Here is a 25,488-nt window from a genome sequence, read left to right on the forward strand (position 1 = left end):
CTGTTCTAGGGAACTTAGATGGTCCTTAGTTTCAGAGCATGAAACACGAGAAGTTTTTATCCATTCATGAAGTTGCTACGTTTTTAAGACTTGGGCAAGATAGATTTCATTGTGATGGGGAGAGAGGAGGACTCAAGTCTAGCCTTGCAAATGTTGGAAAAGCTGCTTTTTCCTACAAATAGCTTTTACTAATGTAATCCAGAAATAATATTTTTCATAAGAAAATAATATTCATTTCTCTGTTCTAATCATAGCGGTCTCTAAAACCAGAATTGTCTGTAAGCCTTTTAATCAAAGGTAAATGTAGCTGCTAAGTTCCTTTGTAAATTCTAAAAGGGCCAAATTAATACTGAAGTTATATGAGAAGATTGTGTTTTCAAACAAAAAAAACCTTGATTTGTTTTTATAAAATTTAATTATGATGAGACACTTGCATTCAAGCCTCTTTGGAAAATGGGTTTAACGTAAAGGGCCACTCATGAAATACTCCATCTGAGTCCCTTTCTCAGATGAGTCTTTGTTCAGCCATTTATTGCAGGGAAAAAAAATGGCTTATACAGTTACTGCAGCTGAGATGCTGACCCATCAAATAATCCTTTCAGCTGCTGTCCTCTGGGGTCTCAAAATATCTGCAGTTTGCATTCAGCACTTCATTTACCAAGGAGGCTATTATACTCCAAGGCATCACAGATTACTTCTCTGGAATATTTTCCTAAGAGATTCTCATGGCACAGGTAGATGTAAATTTGTGTTTTGTTTGTTTCTTAATACACTTCTCCACTTCTCAGGTAAGAGTTATCTCTCAGTGCCTCTGCTGAGAGAAGCTTCCCCCTTATTTTTAATCTCCTTTGCTCACTTGGTTCCTATTTTGTGCTGCTGTAGCCAGGTGAGATTTGACTTGCATTTTTCCTTCTGAAAATTGAAAGGGTGATGTGAAGTTATTTCCCTAAGTTGCAGCATTTTCCCCGGTTCAGTCCTGTAGTACAGATATAAAAATAGGGAGTCTGACATTGCCCTAAAATTTGTAAGACTCCTTGATGTGTTTCATGCTGACTTCTCTCAGACCTTTGAAACTTTTGAGCATCACAGTCACTCAGAACAACCATATTAAGGCCCTTGAATATAGAGATGATGAGCCTGAGAATTTATTAAGGACTTCTGGATCTAAGCCCGAAGTTGCGGTAAAATACGTGACATTGCTGTGAGATATCATCTTTACATGCTGAAAAAAGTGACTTCTGCATCCATGGAAAATGCCAGTTTTGAATCCAAGCCTCAGAAAAAGTTTTCAGAACATCTTGTACAATAAAACTTTTTCCTGAAGTTACAAACAGTACTGAGAGGTGCTAATGCTACCTGAGTTCTGTGTGTGCTGTACTATTTTGTACTAATGAATAAATCCACAGATAAAAATCCAATGTTCCTGTTCCAGGTTGACAGGTGAGATACCGGATAGCCTCTTTGACTTCCAGCCCTGGAAATTCCTAAGACTGATTTTGACATTCTGTGCATAAAGAATGTTATGTGGCATAGTCAGTTTTTCAAGAGATTTGATGCTTTCTATTACAGTTTTACAAAATTTTTGCCATAATACTGGTTTGGTTACTTACTGTAATTTAGGCCCATTTTTGTGAAACATATTTTAGAATCTTAGTATAAAATATCATGCAAAGATTTTCTAACTGACTGAACTGGAAATGGACTACTCCTTTCAGTCTGGTAGCTCACAGTTGAGGGAAAGTGATACATATTTAAATGCTTCTGCAAATAAAATGTAAGGAAACACTAAGGACTAGATGGGCAATATTGTTGGTGTAGGAAAAAAATACAGGGCAGATTCAATTCTAGTTAGACTGTCTTTCACTAAAGCGTCTTTTCTGTTGTTCGCTGGTATGATAGTCTTGCCTGCTGAAATGGTTAAAAAGAAAAAACACCACCAAAAAAACCCAAACAGCGAAACAAATCAAAACAAACAAAAAAAAAACAAAACCAACCAACCAAACAAAAAAAAACAACATGAGATGCTCCGGCTTTTACATTCCTAGAAGCTGTTCACAGACTTTTCTTTTTAATGAAAGTACTTCATAACTTTATGAGCCTGAGATTTTTGGTGAAGCTTTGAGTTCTAGTTAAAGTTGCCGGGTCTTTTGTCATTGCAATCTAAAATTCTCTCATATCAGCCAGTATAGCAGCCCAATGAAATAAAAGCCCCTTTCACTCGCGAGCCTCCCAGCTGTAGTCTGCCAGAATGTCAAGGGCTAAAAGTACTGATGAGACTTTACTAGATCTGAAACAGTACCTGTATCGTTTCACTAGCCAGAATACAGGATGGCTTTAGTAAAGAGAAGCTTTTAATACCGGAGGAAAATGACTTAATTACTTGATTATATTAATCAATAGGGAATTGTATCCAAGAGAAATCTGAACTAATGACAAAGAATCACGGAGTGGTAGGGGTTGGAAGGGACCCTTAGAGATCACCTCATCCAACCCCTCTGCCAGAGCAGGTTCACCTGGAGCAGGCTGGACAGGATTGTGTCTAGGCAAGTTTTGAATATCTGCAGAGAAGGAGACTCCACCACCTCTCCGGGCAGCCTGTTCCAGTGCTCTGTCACCCTCAAAGTAAAGAAGTGTTTCCTCATGTTTAGGTGGAATTTCCTGTGTTCCAGCTTGTGCTTGTTGCCCCTTGTCCTGTCGCTGGGCACCACTGAAAAGAGTCTGGCTCCATCCTCTCGACGCCCGCCCTTTAGATATTTATAAGCATTGATGAGATCCCCTCTCAGTCTTCTCTTCTCCAGGCTAAACAGACCCAGGTCTCTCACCTTTCCTCATGAGAGAGATGCTCCTGTCCCTTGATCATCTTTGTAGCTCTCCGCTGCACCCTCTCCAGTAGTTCCTTGTCCTTCTTGAAGCGGGGAGCCCAGAACTGGACACAGTATTCCAGATGCGGCCTCCTTGACCTGCTGGCCACACTCTTCTTGATGCACCCCAGGATGCCACTGGCCTTCTTGGCCACAAGGGCACATTGCTGGCTCATGGTCAACTTGTTGTCCACCAGGACTCCCAGGTCCTTCTCCACAGAGCTGCTTTCCAGCAGGTCAACCCCTAGCCTGTACTGGTGTGTGCGGTTATTCCTCCCCAGCTGCAGGACCCTACACTTGCCCTTGTTGAACATCATTAGGTTCTCTCCACCCAACTCTCCAGCCTGTCCACGTCTGGCTGAATGGCAGCACAGCCTTCTGGTGTGTCAGCCACTTCTCCCAGTTTTGTATCATCATCAACCTTGCTCAGGGTATACTCTGTCCCCTAATCCAGGTCATTGATGATTATGTTGAACAAGACTGGAGCCAGTACTGACCCCTGGGTTAGTTACAGGCCTCCCGCTGGACTCTGCACTGCTGATCACCACCCTCTAAGCTCTGCCATTCAGACAGTTCTCAATCCACCTCACTGTCCGCTCATCTAACCCACGCTTCCTAAGCTTACCTACGAGGATGTTATGGGAGATAATGTCAAAAGCCTTGCTGATGTTGAGGTAGACAATCTCCACTGCTCCCCTGTCATCAACCCAGCCAGTCATGCCACCACAGAAGGCTATCAGATCAGTCAAGCGTGATTTCCCCTTGATGAATCCATGCTGACCACTCCTGATAACCTTTTCCTCCATATGCTTGGAGATGACATCCAGGATGAGCTGTTCCATCACCATTGCAGGGATGGAGGTGAGGATGACTGGTCTGTAGTTTCCCAGGTCCTCCTTCTTGCCCTTTTTGAAAACTGGAGCGACGTTGACTTTCCTCCAGTCCTCAGGCATCTCTCCTGTTCTCCAGGACCTTTCAAAGATGATGGAGAGCGGCTTAATGGTAACACCTGCCAGCTCCCTCAGCACTTTTGGGTGCATCCCATCAGGGCCCATGGATTGGTGAGTGTTGAGTTTGCCTACACAATCTCTAACCCAATCTGCCTCAACCAAGGGAAAGTCTTCCTTTCTCCAGACTTTTTCTCTTACCTCCAGGGGCTTGTCTCAGCAGTAAAGACTGAAGCAAAGACAGCATTTAGTAGCTCCACCTTCTCTGTGTCCTCTGTCACCAGGGGACCCACCTCATTCAGCAGCGGGTCCACATTTTCCCTAGTCTTCCTTTTTCTACTGATGTACGTGAAGAAGCCCTTCTTGTTGTCCTTGACATCCCTTGCCAGATTTAATTCCAAGTGGGCCTTAGCCTTCCTTGTTGCATCCCTGCATACTATGACAGCGTTCCTATATTCCTCACAAGTGGCCATTCCCTTCTTCCACATTCTGTAAACTTCTTTCTTCCATTTGAGTTTTTCCAGAAGCTCCTTGCTCATCCATGCAGACATCCTGCCTCCTTTGCCTGATTTCTTATTCATAGGGATGCACTAAAGAAGAGTAATGCTTAACTAAAAATAACTTTAAGCTTCGGTTTTGAAGAGCAAACCTGTATCTCAGGGACGGTGTTATACTTCTGGAAATAACTGTGCTATCAGTTTGTTTCTTTTTTCTGAAGATCCTGCCATGGTTGTCAGTGGTTTGGGTGGTCACTAAGATTTTAATGTATTTAACTTCTGAACTTGTAGTCTCAGAATGCTTCACTTCCCACCTGGGAACACCTAGGACTATGTTAATGCTTGTTTTACTACATTTCATTTTGGCCAATGACAGTAGAATTATTACAGAAAATGACAGGCATAAAAAAAAAGAAAAAAGAAAAAAAGAAAAACTGTTGACTAAAATTAAACATTTCCATACTTCTATGTAGATTGACATAACCAGGATAGAGTAGTTGCCCTGAAACCTGCTGCTAAAGGAAGGTATGAAGATCTGTCCTCTCTAACATGCTTATTTTTATTTGGTTCACCGCCTCCTTCGCTATATATCTCATAAGCAGTATAGTAATGATGAGCTATGGTATTCTTGATTTAAATTATAGTAGCAGTTATCCTGATATTGTACTGTAAGTATTGCAGCTTAGCCTTTTGCTTTGTAAATCAGTTGTAATATACAACTTAACCTTTGTGTCATGCATTCATTTTCCTTTCAGTGACCAAGGTGAGATCCCTATAATCTTTTTGCATAATAAACTACCTTTTGTATATCAGCATCTAGCACTCAGTTCATTTCTGGTGAGGAAACTTGCCCTATTTTTTTTTTTTCTTCCGTTACATCTCATCAAAAACTGAATCACCTTAATTGGGTAAATATTTTTAGCCACTTAAGAGTACATCAAAGTCCTCAAAGGCAGAGTCCTGTTTGGACTTCAAAATCTTCTACAGAATTACCCTCGGGCATTAAAACAAAACTGGGTTGTTTTTCCCTAGGAAATTTACCGCGGTGTTGCCTTCTAGTTGGTCTTTGAACATCTTTCCAATTTTAGCCGAGACAGGCAAATTACTGTAAAGATTATAAATGCCTTGAAAATGGTAGGATAGAAGAGAAAAGGCCTTCCGTACTCCCATATTGAGGAAAAGGTCAATATGCTCATCTTTTCTGTGAGCGGGGGAAAAACATCCATAAGAGAGAGCGCCAGTGGAAAACAAGCTTCATTAGTGTCACTGCTTACCAAACTACTTGTGTCTTTGCGGGGCTCAGTTAATGTTAACAAAAGACATCTCCCATGCACCCTATTTAGTTTAGATTTGAGAATCTGGTAAGGTAAGCGTGCAGAGCGCTCGTAGGATACCTAGAAGGCCTTAAAGAGCATTGCTCAAATAAAAGCATTCCAAATCTTAAGGAAACTTACCAGGACAGTGTGTGATATGCTAGCAACATCAAAAAATGCAAAATTATCCTATTGTAAGTGGGAATTGAAACGTCTTTACCAAGAAGTTTCTTTGAATTTAAAATTACCTAATTTGAATGGGATAGTTGAGGATCGCATAGGTGTAGAACTCAAATTTACATGGTTTTAAAATTGTGACTTAGTTGATATAGAGCGCTATTAATTATTATTAACCTCTATATCAGCTACAAGTCTTAGTGCAAGGCACAAATTGTGCTGATTTGGTCGGTGAAAACACACCTTGCATTTCTAGGTGACTTCCACGTTTGTAATTACTGTATTCAAGTGAGTTACTACTTAGCTTTTAATCTGCGATAGGAGGTCCAGTTCTGTTGGTTTGACTTTCTTTGGGGAATTGCATTCAGGGCCTGGCTTCTCCAAAAGTATTTCAGGATTTGTGAGGATGTGTATCAAAATAATTTGATTTTAATCCTTTAATTGGTAAGTTCTCACGAAGAACTGAGTTGACATATATATATATATTTGGAAGTAGTTTTGCTTTATTTGGATTAATGAGAATTGGTCTGTAATATTTTTCCTCTGTTAGACTGATTTTATCAAAACGTCTTTTAAAGTCCCGTATTTTCAGAGGGATTGTTGACATTGTGTTCTTAAGCTTCTGTGCTGACATTGTACAACTAAACTGAACACCAGTGGGCTGGGATGCGAGAGACTGGTTCCAGTAGGTGCTTCACGGTGGGCATCCTGCCTGCCCTTGTGCTGCCAAGCCCATCGGAATTTACTACAATTTAAGAAAATTTTATACTTATATCCCCCAGACTTGTTTTGTGTCCTTGCAAGTGCTGTTAGAAATTTGCTTGCCTGATTTGCTTTTGATTTCCTCCTTACCTAGGCGCTTGGCTGGTCCTGTTTACTGGATGTGAGTGCTCTTGGGATTAGAGTAACCAATGCAACCTGCTTGCACTTTCGCAGCGCAGTTTTCAAATAGCAGCAGCTTCTCTGGAATAGATTGGTTTTTTAAACTGTTTATCAGATGAAACAGTGCTTATCTGTGCCTGTCTTTATTTCCGTCTCGAAATTTATGGTAACTTCTGGTTTGTACCAAGTAAAAGAACATAAGCTGGTCTCCAAGGGATAGTGCTTCAAATACAACACAAGTTTAAAGAAAAAAAATAGGACAAGAATTTAATTAGATCAGTGAATTACAGATTTACAATCCAAAACTGAGTACTGGAACTATTGATAAGGTACATTGAAAGGCCATTTGAGCTGTTCCTTCCAGCTGACTCCTTTCTGAGATGATCACCATATTTTTTTAATACTATTCATAACAGAATAAGCAAATACAAACAGGCTGCCTTCATGAAAAGTGAAGTAGGATCAATTCTTTGGTCCTGTAACTGTAGTGGGAAATATTCTTCCTCTAGATCTTTCAATCTCACACTTCTGAAGAACCCCATCTAATGTTTAATTCATCTGCTGCTCAGAGTTGTAGCAGTAAGCCGTAAGTAAGCACGAATAGAAGGTGACGTGGGATTCACAGGGGTGTAAGATGGGAAATAACAACTTGAAGCTTACACAACGGGCAAGAGGTGCTATAATAACTGTGACTATGTACTTTGTAATGTATCTTCTATGTATTATGGCAGTCCAGTCAGTGAACCTGAGCTCTGTCCAGGTCTCTGTTTGGCTTTAAAGGTGGGTTTTTCTGATGAAGATGGTTTATTATACGATTTCAGAAGCTATACATGTGGAAACGTCAGATGCAAGAAATGCTCTAGCAGTTCAACAGCTCTCAGTACGGTTGTTTCATGTCTATATTTACCTTTTACAGATCTTCTGGAGTTTTCAGAGGATGCATCTGGTGTGCCTGAAGGCAATAAGAAGTCCACAAATAAGCAAGGTGATAAATCAAAGGAAAACACCAGGAAGATTTTTAGTGGGCCAAAGCGGGTGAGTAATAATACTGAGACCAAGACAAAGTTCTTACTTTAATTAACTCTTCAGTATTGATGTTTTTTTCTCGAAATGTAACAGGGCTTTTGTCCCAGTTTATCTCTGCACTTGAGATAATTTGTTGGCTTTTAAGGTTATATCTGAAAAAGTAAAACCTTCAAGTGCAAAATTTTTGTCGTGATTACTGGGAATTTCACTTCCAGATGTAGGTCTGGGGTTGCACAATGGTGATGTGCAACGTAGATGCATTCCCTTCTAGATGATTGTTAAAGCAAAACACCATTAAATGCTGTGTGGGTTGGTTGTTTTTTTTTTTTCTTTTATCTTTCTTCTTTCTTCACTCTCCCAAGAAATAGCTAGCATATTATAGGGTTGAACCTTTCTGAAAGCTTCGAATTTGGCATTGGTATCATTTTTATAAGCCCAAGTGCCTTTATACCACGTAGAAAAGTGAGATTTTCTTTTAGTTAAGAAGAGTGACCCCTGATCCCGCCCCTGTATACCGGAACTATGTAGTATTCAGTATGAATTTGCCCTTTCATACTGTGAATGGAGCTTACTTATTTTGTTGATGCTAGGTGTGGTTTATCTTACCTCTTGTTATAGGTTACTCAGTATTTTGAGGCTTTTAAAAACATGCATACAGCAAAAATTGTATTCAGCTATGAGGTGAAAGTTTGCAATAGTGGGATCCATGTAATCGCCATTAAATGAAGTTTTTGTGACTTGATTGTCCAGGATAACCATTTCTAATGCTTAAGGTCTTTTCATATGCTTTTTGCATAACGTGTTCCCGTTGTCGGGTGAAGAGAGTAGCTGTCTCACCGTTGTTGCAATCCAGAACTGGTGTAATAAGAGAAAGAGGGAACTGGAGAGGAAAATGCACTTGTATTTCGCCTCGCTCATTGAGTTCCATAAGTTTTACAAAACCCAGCTGTTGCATGTTATAATGGAAACTCCTTTGTGTGTGTTCAAAATGGGTTCAGCAGTCTGACAGTTCTAAGAATTTTTTAAAAAATTATTTTCCTTGGTTTTTTCCTAAAGAATTCTAATAATTAAATCACACTCTAAAATTTCTCATAAAGGTAGCTAATTACTTGTGTTGTATGATAGTTTCACTTGAAGTAATTTTTAAGAGTTTTTTTTTTGGTCTTCCAGAACCAGAAGATTTATTTTCTCCCCAGCTGTGTTGATATATAATTATTTTCCATTTAAAAATGTGGATTTGTGGGTGGAGGAAGGAGGACAAATTTGTTTTATTTCTCAAAATGTGCAGGGGAATATTTTCATTTGGGAGAACACGTGACAAATAAGTACTGCCAGTCGTAATGCCCTTTTGAAAAGAAGTATTGCTGCTTCTTGCTTGGTGGCTTTGGGAGGAATGGGGAGCTCTTAGCTGCTAACTCTTGCCTCCAGAGTTTGAAGTTGGGCTATTGATAAGTGAGAAGGGTCTTTGCAGAACTGAAATAGTATTTCTTGAAGACGAGAGTTCCTCAGCTTCTGATTAAATAACTACTCTTTTTAAAGTCAGCTTCCTGTCAGTGAACATGTTACAGTAGACTGAGAAACGGAAGTACAGGGTATGTAAATTTAACGGTACTTTTTTTGCTGTATTTTTAAGCAGCATAAAACAGCTGTGGGTGTTCTGGTAAATATGGAAATTTTTTTTTCATGATTAAATATTTATATGCTTTAAATACTATTCTGTAATAGCATTTTATGTGCTTCTTGTTTTTTATTCTTTCAGTACTTAAGGGTTCATATGAAAACTTTTAATTAACTTTGTATATATCGTGAAATTATGCAGGAAAAACCTTACAGCAATACCATACTGCATGAGACAATATGGTTTCAACTCTAGAAAATTCTCAGTTGGGAATAAACTTAATTCAAGTGGGAAAGGTGAGAATTAAGCAGCCTTTTTGACCCTGTAGTGATATAATGCATGTAGAGGTAGAAATTGCTGTAATTGCAAATCAGATTTTAAACTTTAATGTTCTCTAATCGTACGGCTGTTACATGGAGTTACTAAAAAAGCTTGTAAAGCTTGCTCTAATGGTAATTAGAGACACTATAATTATCTTCCTAAACTATAGATATAGACTCTTAATCCCAGTTGCATCTTAAGGGAATTTTCATTCTGGGAATGAAAAAATCTGAAAGGTATTAACCTGACCATAACTAAATGATCTAAAAAATTTATAATAAAACAAATCTCTGAAACTTCTTCAGTGTCTCATCACCATTTTTTTTTCTCTTGTAAAAACTAGCAGATGCAGTATTAATTATTTTCTGCAAGGTGATGATGATAGAGGTGTGGCACTTGGCATCACACTGACCTGAAAAGCAAACAGCTCCGTTACTCAGGAAGCAACAGGTGGTATTGTTAAACTTCAGTACATCCAAAAAGCTGAAATATTTTTTCCAGTTCATAGTCAGCAGGACTCTGGCCTGTGTTTGTGCTTTTGAAACCTGACCATTGTACTGAAGGTTAAAGTCCAGTTGTTGAAGCTTCGAGCACATGTGTAATACAAGACTACGGACGTTGACTTAGTGAATAACAGTGCTTCTAAAAACTGCTTTTAACATAATGAGTCTCACTGAAATCACTGGCTATTCACACACATAATAATGAGCATAAAAGTTGCAGTAGTATGTACATTATGATAGGTATGTAAAGTCTCAACCAGAATTCTGCTTTTAAGTGAATTAAGTCTCTTTATCCTGAGCCTGAGTTACAGGGGGAATATTATGTTCCATAGCAACATAATTATGTGCTTACAGTACATAAATATTGGCATTACTTGACTTGCAAATTATGGGTGTGAAGCATACATGAGTAACATCTGCAAAAGTTTGTTTGCAGCTGTTTACAATTTTAATTCAACTGGTTCAGTAACTCATGCTCTAGCACGTAAGTTTGGGAACTCTATGGGGCTGTGGTGTGCCCACCTGCTTAGTGTGAGCCTAGTTCCCCTTCTGCAGATGAAACTAATTCTCAATCATCAGGCAAAAAACATTAAGGTATACAAGAAACTTTTTGTTGCTATGATCCGAATCTACTCAGACTGAAGGCTTGAAAATAGGGACCACAAAAATTATTTCCTGAGATTTCTTGGTCCTGCCCGTCTCACCACAGACTTGGGCTAGAGTCAGTGAGTGAGGACAATCAGTTTTTGTAGGAATACTCTGGAACAGTTCCCAGTGGTCTTATGCAAACTATGCATGCCTCTAAAAAGGAACCTGCAAAACAAACCCCAACTTACAAATGTAAGATAAAGAGAACTAGTCTATCCCCAAACTTGTCTTTTGATTGATCAGTCCTAGAAGTCAATGGCTGTGCCTGGTGTTTTGTGCCAGATCTATACTGTCAGTTCAGCGTTTCTGTTATCCAGCGTGTCATTAAGGACCACTAGATCCTCTGAACTGCAAATTATCTGGGGCGACCCTCTGCTCTAAAGCTCAAAATGTATTGTAAAGAGTGACCTGCAACTCTGTGCTGATCGTAGTTCTGCCCATGGCCGCAGGAAGCCAGCCTAGACAAGGTGAATACTGATTACCTTTGAATACTCTGAGGGAAGAATGCAAATAGAGCTGCAAATTGTAATTAAAAGGTATGGGAGTCTTTCAGCTTTAAGGGGCCAGGGAGAGGGGGAGGACTATAATCCTTCTGTTAGTGCTCTTCAGTGCTGCTGAGACATATGGGAAGACTTAACTGTGTCACTTGAAGTGGGACAAAGGAGGTATAACAGAAAAAAACACTGACTCTTTCAAGTAGACATACCCTGAAGCAGTCTGTATGTTCTGTTTTCTCAATGTGTTATAACATTTCAAGGTATTAGATGAGTGCTGTATCAGGATTATTATTTTTTCTGTGCCTTAGAATAGGTGAACTTTAGAAATGAGTCTTTTGGAATTAATTTTTTAGATGTTGATATTTTTTGTGCTGAGTATATTTCGTAAAGACTTCCATGCTAGTTTGACAGAATGCAATTTAGCACCTATAAAAGACTGACATTTTCTTGAGAGGGTAAAACATATTTTTATGATTGGTAACGTGAGGAAGATAGTACTCCCTGCATGGACAGCCTACATTGGTGATTTCACGGACTATTGTTCAAACTAAACAGTAAACTGAATGCTAGTCCATTGCTTAATGACTTCTGACCAGTTAAAATTTGTGCATTTCCCTTAACTACTCGCTTTTGCAATGAAAATTAAATGTTTATGAACAAATTTAAACTACCTTAAATATTTTTTTTCTTCTTTTCTTGTCTTGCTATGCCTGGAGAAGTTTGTCTAAACTCACTTGTTGAGGTCTTAGCTCTACAAAACCTGTCTGTTTTGTGACTCTCTATACATTTCCCCACATGTACACAGTGAATGGGAAGAACCACCTCTTTGCCACACTCAACTACTGGAGCATGGAGTTTCCCGTGCAAAGCACTTCTTTGTTTTTAACAGTGGCATTGCTTGAAAGTTATTCCACTAGTGTGGAATGCATTTGTCAGGAAAAGATGAGATCTTCTTATATTATGCATTAAAAAAAAAACCCTAAAAAAAAAAACCACAAAAAAACCCCAAACCAACCAAACAAATAAACAAAAAAAAACCCCCAACCTGCTGTAAGGACTGGTTTTGTATGACAAAAACCCAAAAGAATCCTGACAGAAGTATTTGGTGAATCTGCCTTTGCTCTCCTTTTGCTCCACCTGCTCACTCCTGTTTCCTTGCTCCTTCAGTTTCCCAAGATTGTGTATTGAACTAAATTGAGTAGACCATCTGTCTTTAAAAAAATTAACCCACTAAAAGGAAACATTTAACATAAATCTCAGTCCGATTCACTGGGAGACTGTAAACAATTGTATCCACTCAGTTGAGGGAACCCAAGAAGAGAGATTAAGTCGTCTTAACCTGGTTAAGTCAACATTGCAACTGAGAAATGCTCGCTAAACACAGCCGGCGTTAGCAGGATTACATGCATTACTTTGATCAAGTGACATTAATAGAGTTAGTCATGACAGTAGTGTTGAATACATCAATGAAATCATTGCTGAATTCAGATGTGGCTTAGCCAACAGAATGCTTCCGAACTCTGTATCAAAGTTAAAAACTTGATCCAGTCATAACCTTCTAACTACTTACTGCTTTTCGTGGTTTTTTTTCAAGTTTTACGAATAACTGCTGTGTTTTGTGCCCAAGAAGGTACACAAATGTGTGCAAGATTTCAAACTGTGAGTTTTGGACAGATCAATTACTACTGTGTGAAGCACTAATTTTCAGTTATCAAGTGCTGAACCAGAAAAAAAACATTTTTTTTTTTCTTCTGTGTGACTTCAGTTTGATCTGCAACTAGTCCATAGTTCATTATTTAATTGCATCTTTCTTGTCCCGTAGGCAGGTGTTTTTTCCGCAAGTATGTTGTTTTCATTGAGTTGCCGTATTCCTGTTATAAATTTTAGGCACTGTGAGAAACTGTCAATCTTGAAAATAAAGCTTACTTGTCATCCTGTTGTTCCTAATAGGATTTGCTGTAACACGAGTTTAAGGGTATAACCTATGAGATCTTTTACAGGTTGACGTGAGCTTTTTCCACTGGTGCTTCGTGCTGACTGGAAGAAGCTATAAATATCAGCTTGAAACAAATGCTGCGTCTAAGTTTACTTGAAGTCCAAGATGAAATACTTGTACCTGATCTTTAGAAGTGTTTTGAAATTCAAGAAGTACGAAACCATGCATGGCTCTTGGTTTGACTGAGTAATCTTATGGCTAATATGACAATGACGTGTGCGTGGGAGGGGAAAGAAACTAGGCTGCGCTGTGATCTGTAGTTTTCCACTTAGCTTGCATTATACTTTACAGTAGATGTTTATCAAAGACATCCTGCAAATAACATTTCTTTTTGCTTGCCTGCAGATGAATCTGCATCTCCCCAAATTAAACTTTGAAATTTATTATTTTATTTTTCTAAGATTTAATGTAGGTGAAGATTAATCTATCGTCAGTGCACAACCTCTGGTGGTTTTGGTTAACTATTTTACCATAGCTTATTTTAAGTAAATAGTCCTGGAAAAGCAGCAGTCAAAGCGTAATTCTAAAGTTTTACTCTATCAGTTGTAGCCCTTTCCATATATTTAATGGTAGGATCAGAGTAGACTGGTCAGAACTAATTTTAAAAAGAACTGCTTGTCTTTTATCTTGCATAACCTTTAGGAAAAGAGTGTCCTACCAAAAGAGTGAACAGTTACAACAAAGCATTTTTTCAGTGGTAGGAAACTGCTGATACTGCACACATTGAGCTGCTATTTGCATCATAATTTAGGTTGTCAAAATTGCATATTTTTTTTTATTAGTTGACATTTGCCATTTTGACTCTGTTGAGGAGTTGAGCTGAATTTTGACAATCAAAATATTCTGTGAAATCTCTGGCTCGTATCGGTTTAGCACTAATCCAGCAGTCTGTTTCATCAGCACTTTGACAAACAGTGGTGGTTGGATCTGACAACCTGTGACAGCATGTTGCTGCTTCTGCAGTGCATTCCTTTTGTGCTTCTGGCAGATGGTCTGCCCAGTCCTGAACTGAAGTGGGTTTTGTGGGGTTTTTCTGTCCAAAAACTATTTGTTGGAATGATGTACAAGAGATGAGCTGTTCTAAGTGCTAACCAATTATAAACAGCATGTATATTTTAAGCAACTTTCATATTGCTGGAATAAAAATGAATTTTAGAAAAAGATAAAAGATGGTAAAGGGTGAGACTAAATCTGTTTCTTAAATAGTTGATTTGTTAAAAACCAGAGCTTCGTATTGATACGATTATTTCCCTTAACCTTTGCAAACTCAGATTCTTGGGTAAGCATTACTTATTTAATACTTCCTAGTATTAAATACTAGGATACTAAATAATATTACTAAATAATAGAATACTAGGCTTCCTGGTGCTTACCATTTAGGGATATTTTCTTCTTCTGTTATTACTGTAAATAGACCAAAACCAATTCTTAATTTTTAAGTTAGTAAACAGGATACCAATCAGGACTGGCAGGTTTTTAGATTAGTCACCTAATTTGAAGTAGCCATTGTAATTTTACTGAATTGAATTGGGGCATAACACTTTGAAGCCATCTCAGAGTGAAAGCAAATGCCAAGAGTTGGTCTGTTAACTTCAAGATAATCGTTTGCTGATCAAGATTATTTTCTTCCCACTCCTTCCTATGAAACCCTGGTGAAGAAGGGTGTGTTCTGGTACATGCTGAGCTGAGATGCTTCCGCCAGGCAAAACTGCTTCCTCGTCTGTGCTCCATATGCAACTGTTAGGTAGAACTGTGGTAGCAAAGTTATTGGAAGTGCATTTTTTCTCCTGTGCGGTGTCAAGAAAGATGTTACCAGTTGAGCCAGAGCTTTGCCCTGAGAAAGGTAGGGATGCCAAGAGCAACCTGAGGGGAACAGGCCAAGTCCTCATAGAGGCAAGAGGAACAAATGAAAAATAAGCGTGGAAATCCTTCTCTCCTTGTGTGTACTTATGCTTTTCAAGAAGTAGAGAAATCCAGTTGAATGGAAAATGTTTAATGTCACAGTGGAAAATGTGTTTTATACTTCCATCTCCTACTGGTATTAACTCCTAGGTTAAAAGCAAAGATGCACTGAAACATTTTTGAAAACAGATTTTCTCTTGCATCTTCGCATTCCCCCTCTCCCACCCATCAGTTGTGTAGTTCCCAGTAATTAACTCAGTGTTTTAGTAATTAGGCAATGCAGGATAACTGTGTAGGATAAATGTTACATTGCACAAGGCCTCAGTCCTGTAGAAAGTTCTAAAACAGGAAAAACACTCAAAGAGATTAAAATATACCAGATTCATTTGCCAGTAGGAGCTTAATTTAGATGTAGATTGGTATGCAAAATTGTCTTCACAGCTCCCATGTACTGTGTGAGTGGGGCTGGTTCCCCCCGCTCTGTCTGTGACTTTCTGTGCATTAGATCATGGTGCACGAGCACATCTTGAGAGTGGAGCGGTTGGTGTTGAGAGCCCAGTGTCCCCATTATACACATCCAGAGGTTTTTACTTTGAATTAGCCTTATTCTGATCTGCTTTAGGGGATGCCCAGTCACAGCTGGCGTGAGGTGGGTGCTCGCTGGAAGAGCATCTCCAAGTTTAGTTTCATCAGAATGAAATGAGGTGAGCGTACTCTGGGACTCAGTGATGCCAGCCACAGTGTCGTAACTGAGGACACTGGGGAGATTTCTTTGAAAAATGTTTCACTGATCCAGATGGAAACGCTTATGTGGGTGTGCACGCGCACGCACCCCAACCATATGACCTTTGGAATTTCATCGCTGTTGCAATTTCGTAAGGCTTTCTTGTTAGTAGATTGATACACTTTGAGTAGTTTAGGATTAATGGGGGGCGATGTGGGGGTGTGTGTCTGTCTCTCTCTCTCTCTGCCTTTATGTAGCAACAAAGAGGGCAGGAATTTTGTCTAACAATTTTTACTAGGATGTGTTTGTGCCAGTGCAGTTACTTGCAGGCAGATGCAGGTTTACCCCTTCTCTTGATTGAAGTGATATGTTTCCAGTATTGCGGTGATATAAACTATTGTACCCTGTCCCTTTTAATTAGACTTAAGATAGGTTGCAGGCCAAATTAGTAGCCATAACCATATGGCTTCTGCTTCTGGGCTGACCAGTTTTGAGCACATTCGGTGTAAGCAGCATACAGAACACCTTTGGTTAGTTCTGTTAAAGAATGAATCTCATGCTTATCAAACTGTCCTGTTTCTTCAAGGGAAATTTTCATCCTTCACTTGGATGTTTGACCATCGTCTTGTTCTGCCCTGTCGGCCTCCTTTTGAGCTTTGAGGAAGAAAAAACGTTTTGCAGTTCTTCAGAAGTCTGATGCAAGAAAAGCTTCAATGACATTTTTTTTGCCCCCTGCTCATCATGTTGTCCGCTGCTGATAGTCTTCAACCTTGTCTGACTAACCACTTGTTATCTAGCTACGTGTGTGCATAATGTTTTTTGAGTACTGCATTAAACGGTATAGCAGCCCACGATTAAGTGGTCTGTGGCACCCAGAGGTGATTTATTGGCACTAATCTGCTACTGTGATCCAAATAATGGAGAGTCAGTTCATATTTTGAACGCTGAATAAATGACTTCTGTTTGCTTCTGTTTTTTTAACTGCTTTTGAAAACTGGTCTCTTACCTGGAGTCCAAATTAACCTTTTTTTTTAATATACACATGGCTCAGCTTGTGCTGAATTGATATTCCATCTTCCTGTTTTGAAGCGTAATTTCTTTTTCTTTGCCATGAATGGATGTTCATTCCTTTCCCTTTTCAAGAGAAACAGTCCATTATGACTAGTTCTGCGCTGCATAGCACACTTGCTATCTTTTTCCCATTCAAACTGAGAGATGCAGGACAGAGTAGTATTCTTAATGATGATGAATACTGAGTGGTAAATAATCATACATTTTGGTTCATTGGGGTTTTTTTGGAACTTGTAGTTTTGACGAGCGTCTGGTGTACAGTCTTACTGAATGCCCTTCAGCTATAAATGATGCATTTATCAGGATAGCTGTTAAAAATGGCTTTGGGTTTTCTTTTGCTGTTGTCTGCTACCTTGGAAAGCATTCTTGCCTGCAAATAGCTGCTGGCTTTCTTGTTTTGCTAGTATTTTCAGCATGACTCGTGTCCCTGGCCCTTATTTTCTGCTATTCTTGTATCTATGAATGGCAAGCAGTGCCGCATCAGTATATGCGGAGTGCCAGCTCTTAAAAATTTCAGCTTTGAGGCTTTCAGGGATGGGAGGTTAAGCATGACCCATGGTTTGTGCCATTTGGAGATGATCTTATAAAACTGACAGCCCTGTGCATTTTGTAAAATTCCTGGCATTCGTTCTGGTTTTACATCTCGGCTCACCCCTCAGAGCCACATGCGGAGTCCCACAGTACAGTATGCTTTATACCCTCACTGGAATATTTGCACTCCTTCAGCCGTCTGTCTGTGTGTAAACAGCTGTCAGTTCTATACATGTGAAAAAAGGAGATTCTTCTGCTATTCAGCAGAAGCTCTTACAGCTGATTAATATTGCAGAACTTATTTGCCTTAAGAACACAAAATTCAAAGGAGTGATGTACTTCCACTTGCATCTATTCTAAGTTAATCTTGAGAGGAAGAATTCTTAAAGAAAAGTCTGCGTTATTTGAATAATTGCAAGGTTGTCTTGTCTTTAAGAGAAAGGAAGCCAGTTTCTTAAATTACTGCTGCTTAAATATCAGCATTGCTGCTTCAGGGAAGCTTGTTGTCACAAGCATTTGAGTTGCCTTAAGAAAAAACCCACCAAAACCACCCAAACAAACAAACCCGCTTGCTTTTGTGATCAAGCCCTTCTGAAAAGTCTTTGTTCACTGGCATTCATTTGATCTTTGAGACTTTTCCTGCCTTCAGTTCTGTCACACAGTAATCTAAAGTGAGTCTACACGCCGCTTACTCATTGATCAGCATTGGTGCAGTTTCTCTGCAATTGTTTTGAAAATTCATCTTTGTTTTTTGTGGCAAGGGAAAATGTGAAGGTTGTTTTAAAAGGTTGTAAAAGAGGGATGTATTTGCCGTGTCCGTGTGAGTTTTAAGAGAGGCTCCAAAGTCTCTGCATAATGTGGTAGAACTGATTAGATCGTATTTCATTGGAAAGCAGTGCTGGATTTTTGCAGGTGTGTTTGGTGGTTGAGCTGCGTGGCACCAGTGTGAGACAGGATACTGGACCAGACAGTAGGGCTGCTGGGGAGCAGTGTCTACTGCCTAATGAAATATTCCTGGGAAGGCATGGAATCCCAGGTGAAATGACTTTGATCGAAAAGTGGAAGATATGACAAGGGATAGTGGCTAAAACTAACCTTCCATAGGTATTTGAGGTTTTCGGTAATTACCATTTTCAGTTAACAGTTTAGGTTCTGTTTCAAGAGACCTATTAAATGAAGACGTTTTCATTTCTCAAAACAGACATTTATTGGTGGCATTACTTGATTTCTTACATAAAATGCGTCTTTCTTCTATATTGCATCGGTAGTGCCTAAGCAAGCTGTAAAGTGCCTTGTCACAAAACACTTTGGGATTCCATAGCTTTTGATTTAGTAAGGGATTAAGGAAAATCAGGGAAGAAAAGCCCGTTTTTTGACTTGTTAACTAAAAAGGATGCCATCTCTGACTCGGGAAGCCTCTGAGCACTGAGTATTTAATCTAACGCCCAGGTGGGGCACGGGCAGGGGCTTTGTGTAGCGGGGCCGCGAGTATGGCGTGCTCTTCCCGTGAACTTGATAAACACGGGGGTGCTGCAGCATCAGCAGAGCCTGCCTTGCTCTGTGCCCGCGTTGTTCCCAGCTCAGAGAAGGCATGAGTCTAGGCTCTTGCCGTGTGGGTTGCAGCTCCCCACAGCGTCTCCCCGTGGGGTGCGCTGAGCCCCACACCACTCTTAGGGAGACCTGAAAAGCTTCTGCACAGCGTGGAGCTCCCAGACAGGAAATTCGGGAATGTTTATAATATTTGTATCCTTTAAGCGGGGATAGAATACTATTGGAGACTATAACTGAGATTTGGGACTGTTAATAAAGAATATCCCCTGTTCCTAGCATGTGTGGCAGCGGTAATGCAGTGCGCTGCTGTCACAGTTGTAGTGCTTAAGCTTCCCTGCAAGGTTTAGAAGAATTATGCATCAGCTGAAACTGATACTAAATATATGCTGTACTTTCATGCTGGTTACTTCATAGGGCGTGTTATTTTCTTGAATTATCCTGTATACCCAGGATATGGCACCCAGAAACTTATAGCTTCTCTTCCCAGTCATAAGTATGCATGGAGGTAATCTGTGGAACAGTTGTGAGTAATTCAAGAAAAAAAATTGAGCATCGAGAAAATACTCAGTGGTTCTTTTCCATGGGAGACATTTGTGAAACATGTGTGTTTCATGATTAAAAAAGCATCTTTGTTCATCACAAACCCTGAGTCACATTCTGGTTAAGAATTTGCTACTCGTAAATGTATAGGAGAAAAGAGAGTTAACTTTTTAACAATTTTGTCAGCAATTAATTTTTTTCATATGACATGATCTTCCTATTTGTGGACAGAGATGTCTTCTCGTAACTGTAGCAGCATGAACTTAAAACTGGTTTCTCAGTTTAACTTTTTGACCTTGGTGAGATTGTCAGGAAAGTGGGCAAATTAGTGTTTCTGTTACTTGGGAAAGTTAAAAATTGAAATTATCAAAAACCTTATTTTGGTATTCCTGTGTGCGGCAATGGTGGCCACGTGTGGCTGCTGAAGGACTTTGTGTGTCTGTCATCTGAAAATGTATTGTTTCAAAGAGCTTCCTTGGAAAACAGATAAAACTGTTAAGACGATGGCCATTGCATACTTGTTGCTGAATGGTACATGAGCACTGCTTTAAAAAAATAATTAAAAAATCCAACTAAGTTAAGTTTCTTATGACCACATCAAAGCTCACTGTAGGAGAGAAAGAGGCTTTTCTCTTGTCTGGAAACTGAAATGATTTAGTGCTTGACGGGTCTTTTGGGCTCTGAAAACATAGCTGAGGCTTTCATTCTGCTAATATTCTTTGAAGTTTTGTTAGTCAGGGCTTTCCCTTCTTGTAGAGAATGTAAGGAGGCAGCACAGTAGAGTTTTAACAACAGTAATACAGAAACTCTTGAATTACAAAATCTACTTTCCAGCTTTTAAAGTGCCAAAACCTTCCTACGCTCCACAGAATGGTATTCAATCCATAGCTGGTACTGCTGGTTTGCTGCGCATCGCCCCTCTGTGGGCTGTACTTCAGCCACTACCTGTTTTAAGCAGTTGATGTGTTATATTTTGACAAAAAATTATTTTTAATGCCCAACTTCCTTTTTTTTTTTTAATATAGGTATTTTTTTTCCACATTTAAAATGCTGTAGAAGTGTGTGTGAGGAGATATGTAGTTACACAGTTTACACAATATATGGCATCTTGCAAAACTCTAATGGTACATTAGTCTGAGGTATTACTATGTAATTAGATTGGTAAACTTGGTCTTTGCTTCCTCTAAGAATTATATTGTATTTCCCAAAAATTCAAGGACAGTAAATCTTGATGAGTTTTGATTTGCCTTCACACATTTTTCAGCAGGAAGGAAAAAAAAGGCTTCTTAATTTATTAATACAGATTAAGGCATTTCATTTGAGTGTTTTCTGTTCCTCCAAGCATAAAAGCCTGTATCAGTTCTACGTTTTGATTCTAAACTAGCCGTATTTTCTACTGACGTGGTGTTTGCTAATGTATCAGGGTTTTTTCCATAGCTGTGTGGTTTTCTGTATAGGCGGATTGCAGACCTTTTGTCTTTGAATAAATTTAAAAAGTAGAAAACCTGAAAAATTCTTCAAATACATGTATATCATGTCTTTTGCCATTTGAATGGGTCCATATGTCTTTAAAACTATCAGATGCTTCAAAGTCTTTCGGGTTTTCTAATTTATACGATACTGAGAACTGGTGTTGCTGGGAAGACAGAAAGGGGGAAAATGAAGCTCATCTTCCTTGTTTGGCTACATTATTGCTGCAGTGTTTTTTGAACTACATAGTGACTACTGGTAGATTTGCTCAAAAAATAACTTTTATTTTTGTCTCTTAGTCTCCCACAAAAGCTGTATATAATGCTAGACACTGGAACCAGCCAGAATCAGAGGCCCTGCCAGCACCACCGGCTTTGAAAACTCCCAGTGTCCCAGTAAGTAGACAGTTTGTTTCTTCTCAAGTTTAGTAAATCTCCTTTTAAGATTCACTGATATTTTTTTAAAACACAAGTTCTTGATATCTGGTAATGTCACAGTAATTCAGAATCAAATCCACTTTGTGATGTGAGCCATTGGGTATTTGATAAGAAAGAAATTGTCAGTGGAAATACTCTAGAAGGGGATCTTCCATATCTTTTCAATATATAGATACAAAAAATACTTCAGTCAAGTTATGTTCCCTAATCTGCTGAAGTTAAGCTTTCTAACAATGGACTCCATTTCATCTTCTGTGAGAACCCCTAGGATTAACTTCCCATAGAAATCAGCAAGTTGCAGGTCAAAAAGGAAAAACTTAAGAAGAGATTTTTAATTTCTTTTTCCTTTCTAATGGAGTAAAGTGTTGTGAATTTCTGACTCGAGTCTTTAGACACTATGAAAGAAACAAAATTTTCTGTATACAGCCAGAAATGCTAATATGAACATATTGGATATAAACATGTCTGCAAAAAGTAGATAAGAGGTGAAAACAGTTCTTGAAGTAACTTGTTTTTTCAAAAACCAGTGATTGTTCCAAGGCCTAAGGTAATTGTTTAACTTTTTTGAGACTCTGAGAATCCAGTGTCTTGGGCTTATATATGTGTAAAAGTTGTTAGTGATTATGCTAAGAGAGCCTCATACATTGTCAGTAAACTTTATTTCGTTTGGTACCTTGCTTAGACTACATGCCTGAGAACAGAAAATCAGAAAGTAGATATTTTTGCAGTGATAAGTCTTCAGCTTTTGTTGTTGTCACCAGTTTTAGGGGGTTTTCTCCGTTGGTTTGTTGTTGTTTTCTTTTTTAATTCCACCTCTGTGTGTGTTGTGATACTAGCTCCTCTCTGATTTATGGTTGGTTTTGGTGGCATCCTCACAGTACTCTTAGCAGCCTGCCTTCACATTTAACTGCGTTGCCTGGAAAATGCAGGTGACAGAACAACCATTACCACTAGTGTTTGAGGAGAGAGCAGAAATTTCAGTCCTGGGTTTCTCCTAATCCCCTTTCTCAATTTAAATTACGTGCATTTGTACTGAAGCTTTTGTTGCTTACTGAATCTTTGTATTGATACTGATTTTTGTGAAGTACTCTGATAGCTGACTTAAAGGCAGATTTTGTCTGAGTCGTCTCAGACACACTTTGAATATATCCTCTTCAGGCTAGGAAAATGTCTGGATCATTCATATTCAGACAAACCATTTTGTCTTCTGTCAGACTTCCCACTTTGTAACTGGAACCATCAAAATATTAATTCAGGAATATGGCAGGGGTTTGGCTGAACAAACCGGTCAGGGGAATTTGTATCTGCTCCTCTTGTTAAGATGTACAGCTGAAGTTACTTCAGTCGCTTTTTTTAACCTTGATTTATGTGTGTATGATTAAGAGTTACAAGATAAATGAGCCTCGATCCAAATGTTCAGTGGTAATCCCTGCACAGGTGATCCTGTCTCTTTAATTTCACTAGGATTTTGTTACCTGAAGATCTGGATAAATTTGTCTTAGGTTTATGGTGAGAAACACGTAGCATGTGAACTGCTTATGCCAAGTACTCTTTCTTCTGGCCTCTCCAAGATCCCTTGGAATTTGCTTTGAAGGGGAAGCCATTAACCAAGACTTGGATGAGATACTTCAGTGGATCTCCTGTATTCACAGACTGATAAGATCAGACTCCTCTGCAGTATGTGCTCTAAACCAGCTCTTCAGGGTGGTTTATTGGCATTTTGCCACTGGAGCCTAAGTGAGCAAATACTGAAGTGCTGCACACTGACAGAGGCAGCGTGTAAAGAATAATCCATTAATATAGCAGGTTCTTTTGGCTTATATTTTGACCGTCAATGTACAATGCACAAGAAGGCGCTCTTAAAGTGTCCCCTGGAGTCAATTAATGCATCCTCTATAGCCTGCATATTAATTCTGTTTTTTTCAGTTATGCTTTAAAAAAATTCTCATTTTTCTATGTAAGGAAACTAAGTACATGATGTTACTTAGAGATTGAGGGTGAGTAAATGACCACTGACATTGGCCTTGTACGTTTAGAATTTGGCATTTGGAGGTCTCTTGCCTGTATGCCTTACTTTGTGTAGTTTGTCTTCACATCTGAATTTGTGCTAAAGAAGTAATCTGAAGATAAACTGACGCTTAAGCTTATTAGTAGCCTCAAACAAATACAGAGGAGTAGGTTGAGGAGAAACCTGTAATACTTGCCTGAGATGGCTGGAAACTTGTCAGTAGTTATTCTAGATCTAATATCAAATTCTCTGCTACCTGTTGTAAGTTCAGAATAGGTTTTGCTGTATTTCATGCTATAATATGTTCCTGAAATATTAAAAACACAAATACGAATAAGGCCAGCGTATGAAGAATACTGTGAATTGACAAGAGCATACTCTGCCTGTTTGAGACACGCACCATGGCTCTGTTACTTTTCTGAGTGTCAGTTTTTTACGGTGCTACATATATTGGTAGTCCTCTACCTACAGGCAAAAACCAGTTAGGAGTATCAGGTTGGAGAGGTGGGTTCTCTGAGAGCTACGCCCTGAGTACAGTAGCTGGGGAGCCTCCAGTAGAGGTGAGGGCAACAGGCCCAAAGTTTTTCAGTTTGGGCTGTGTTGAGACAGTGGCTGCTCAATGCTGTGCCCGTATCCAGAGCAGTACTTAATGATGGATCAGCGTAGCAACCAACTCAGTCAATCCTGGAAGCTCCAGTGTAAAGGGGTAAGATACTTTTAAGTATCAACAAATAATAATTGTTTTTAAACACTGAGCTGGGTTGGTTTACTTACCCTAAAGCTTAAGGAACCAGTGTAAAGGACTTTTTTTCCCCCTTTTTTTAGTTTTGGAATTCCACTGGAGCTTTCCTGACTACTTAGAACTGGGTTTTGTATTTAACAATGCATATAATTTCTGACATCTTTTTTTTTTTCAAGAGTAGGTACTTTATCACACAGCTTAGGTACCTCTTGGTAGAGTAAGGCAAGGACTAAATGGTCCCAAAATGTGAGTTTGACAATTGCACACCTGTACTGTTTCCTGATGTATTTAGTGTATGTTTACATGCTCAAAACATCTGCCCATTTTAGCACTTTCTTATTAATAGGTAAGGCTATCTTCAAAGGAGGCAATTCATAAAGATGATGGAGTTTTTAAGGCTCCTGCACCACCTCCCAAAGTGATAAAAACTGTGACAATACCTACTCAGCCCTATCAAGAGATAGTAACTGCATTGAAATGTAGGAAAGAAGACAAAGAAGTAAGTATTCTTAACAAATTTTTAAGATAAAGAATTATTGGTAATCCTAAATACTGAAGGAACAGTGTCAAAATGAGATCTGGCTTTCCTATTAAATATAATATTTTTATCTAAATAGTTGAATGGCCTTTGTTAACTTCTTAATGTTTCCTTGCACTCAAAACTGAGTAGTTTTTAAACTGTACTTGTTAAGGTTATAATCAATCCCAAGAGCAACTTACCTAGGTCAAAATATTTGTCTCTTCCAGTTATACACTGTTGTTCAGCATGTAAAGCACTTCAATGATGTAGTGGAATTTGGTGAAAATCAAGAGTTCACAGATGATATTGAGTACTTGCTAAGTGGATTGAAGAGCAATCAGCCCCTAAACACACGTTGCCTTAGGTAAGATACCGTAATATAAAACACTGAACTTACATTTAAAAGAGATACTGAATTAAATATTCATCCACGAAGCGCCCATGCTTTAAATCGTCGTTTGGGCAGTTACCTGGCACTTCTGCTATAAAGGATAACATTTGAAAATAATCACCAAGGTGATATATTGTGAATAATCAAAAGTAGTGTGCCTAGGAAGGTGAAATAAAAAAATTGTACAGTAAGAGGCATCTTCAACATGCTTGTTTTCCTTGCTATAAGTTAAAAAGAAAACATAAATAACTTTGTTTAGTGCAATCTTATGTGCAATGTCTGTTCTGTTTTTAATGCAAAATTCAATTCTAAAAT

The 25,488-nt window shown here is 38.9% G+C and overlaps 1 protein-coding gene across 6 annotated transcripts in view; it reads left to right on the forward strand.

Annotated features, from left to right (window-relative positions):
- The window catches only part of WAPL (WAPL cohesin release factor), a 160,231-nt gene that overhangs the window by 110,445 nt on the left and 24,298 nt on the right, over positions 1-25,488 (forward strand). For 5 of the 6 annotated variants that reach the window (XM_063339144.1, XM_063339145.1, XM_063339146.1 and 2 more), the window contains 4 exons: positions 7,594-7,712; positions 21,375-21,470; positions 24,609-24,761; positions 25,010-25,146. In XM_063339144.1, coding sequence (XP_063195214.1) covers positions 7,594-7,712; positions 21,375-21,470; positions 24,609-24,761; positions 25,010-25,146 — 505 coding nt within the window. The remainder of the gene's footprint in view (positions 1-7,593; positions 7,713-21,374; positions 21,471-24,608; positions 24,762-25,009; positions 25,147-25,488) is intronic. The other variant, XM_063339148.1, reaches the window with a different exon arrangement.

The sequence above is a fragment of the Chroicocephalus ridibundus genome, chromosome 6 (assembly GCF_963924245.1).
Source record: "Chroicocephalus ridibundus chromosome 6, bChrRid1.1, whole genome shotgun sequence".
Classification (NCBI taxonomy): Eukaryota; Metazoa; Chordata; class Aves; order Charadriiformes; family Laridae; genus Chroicocephalus; species Chroicocephalus ridibundus.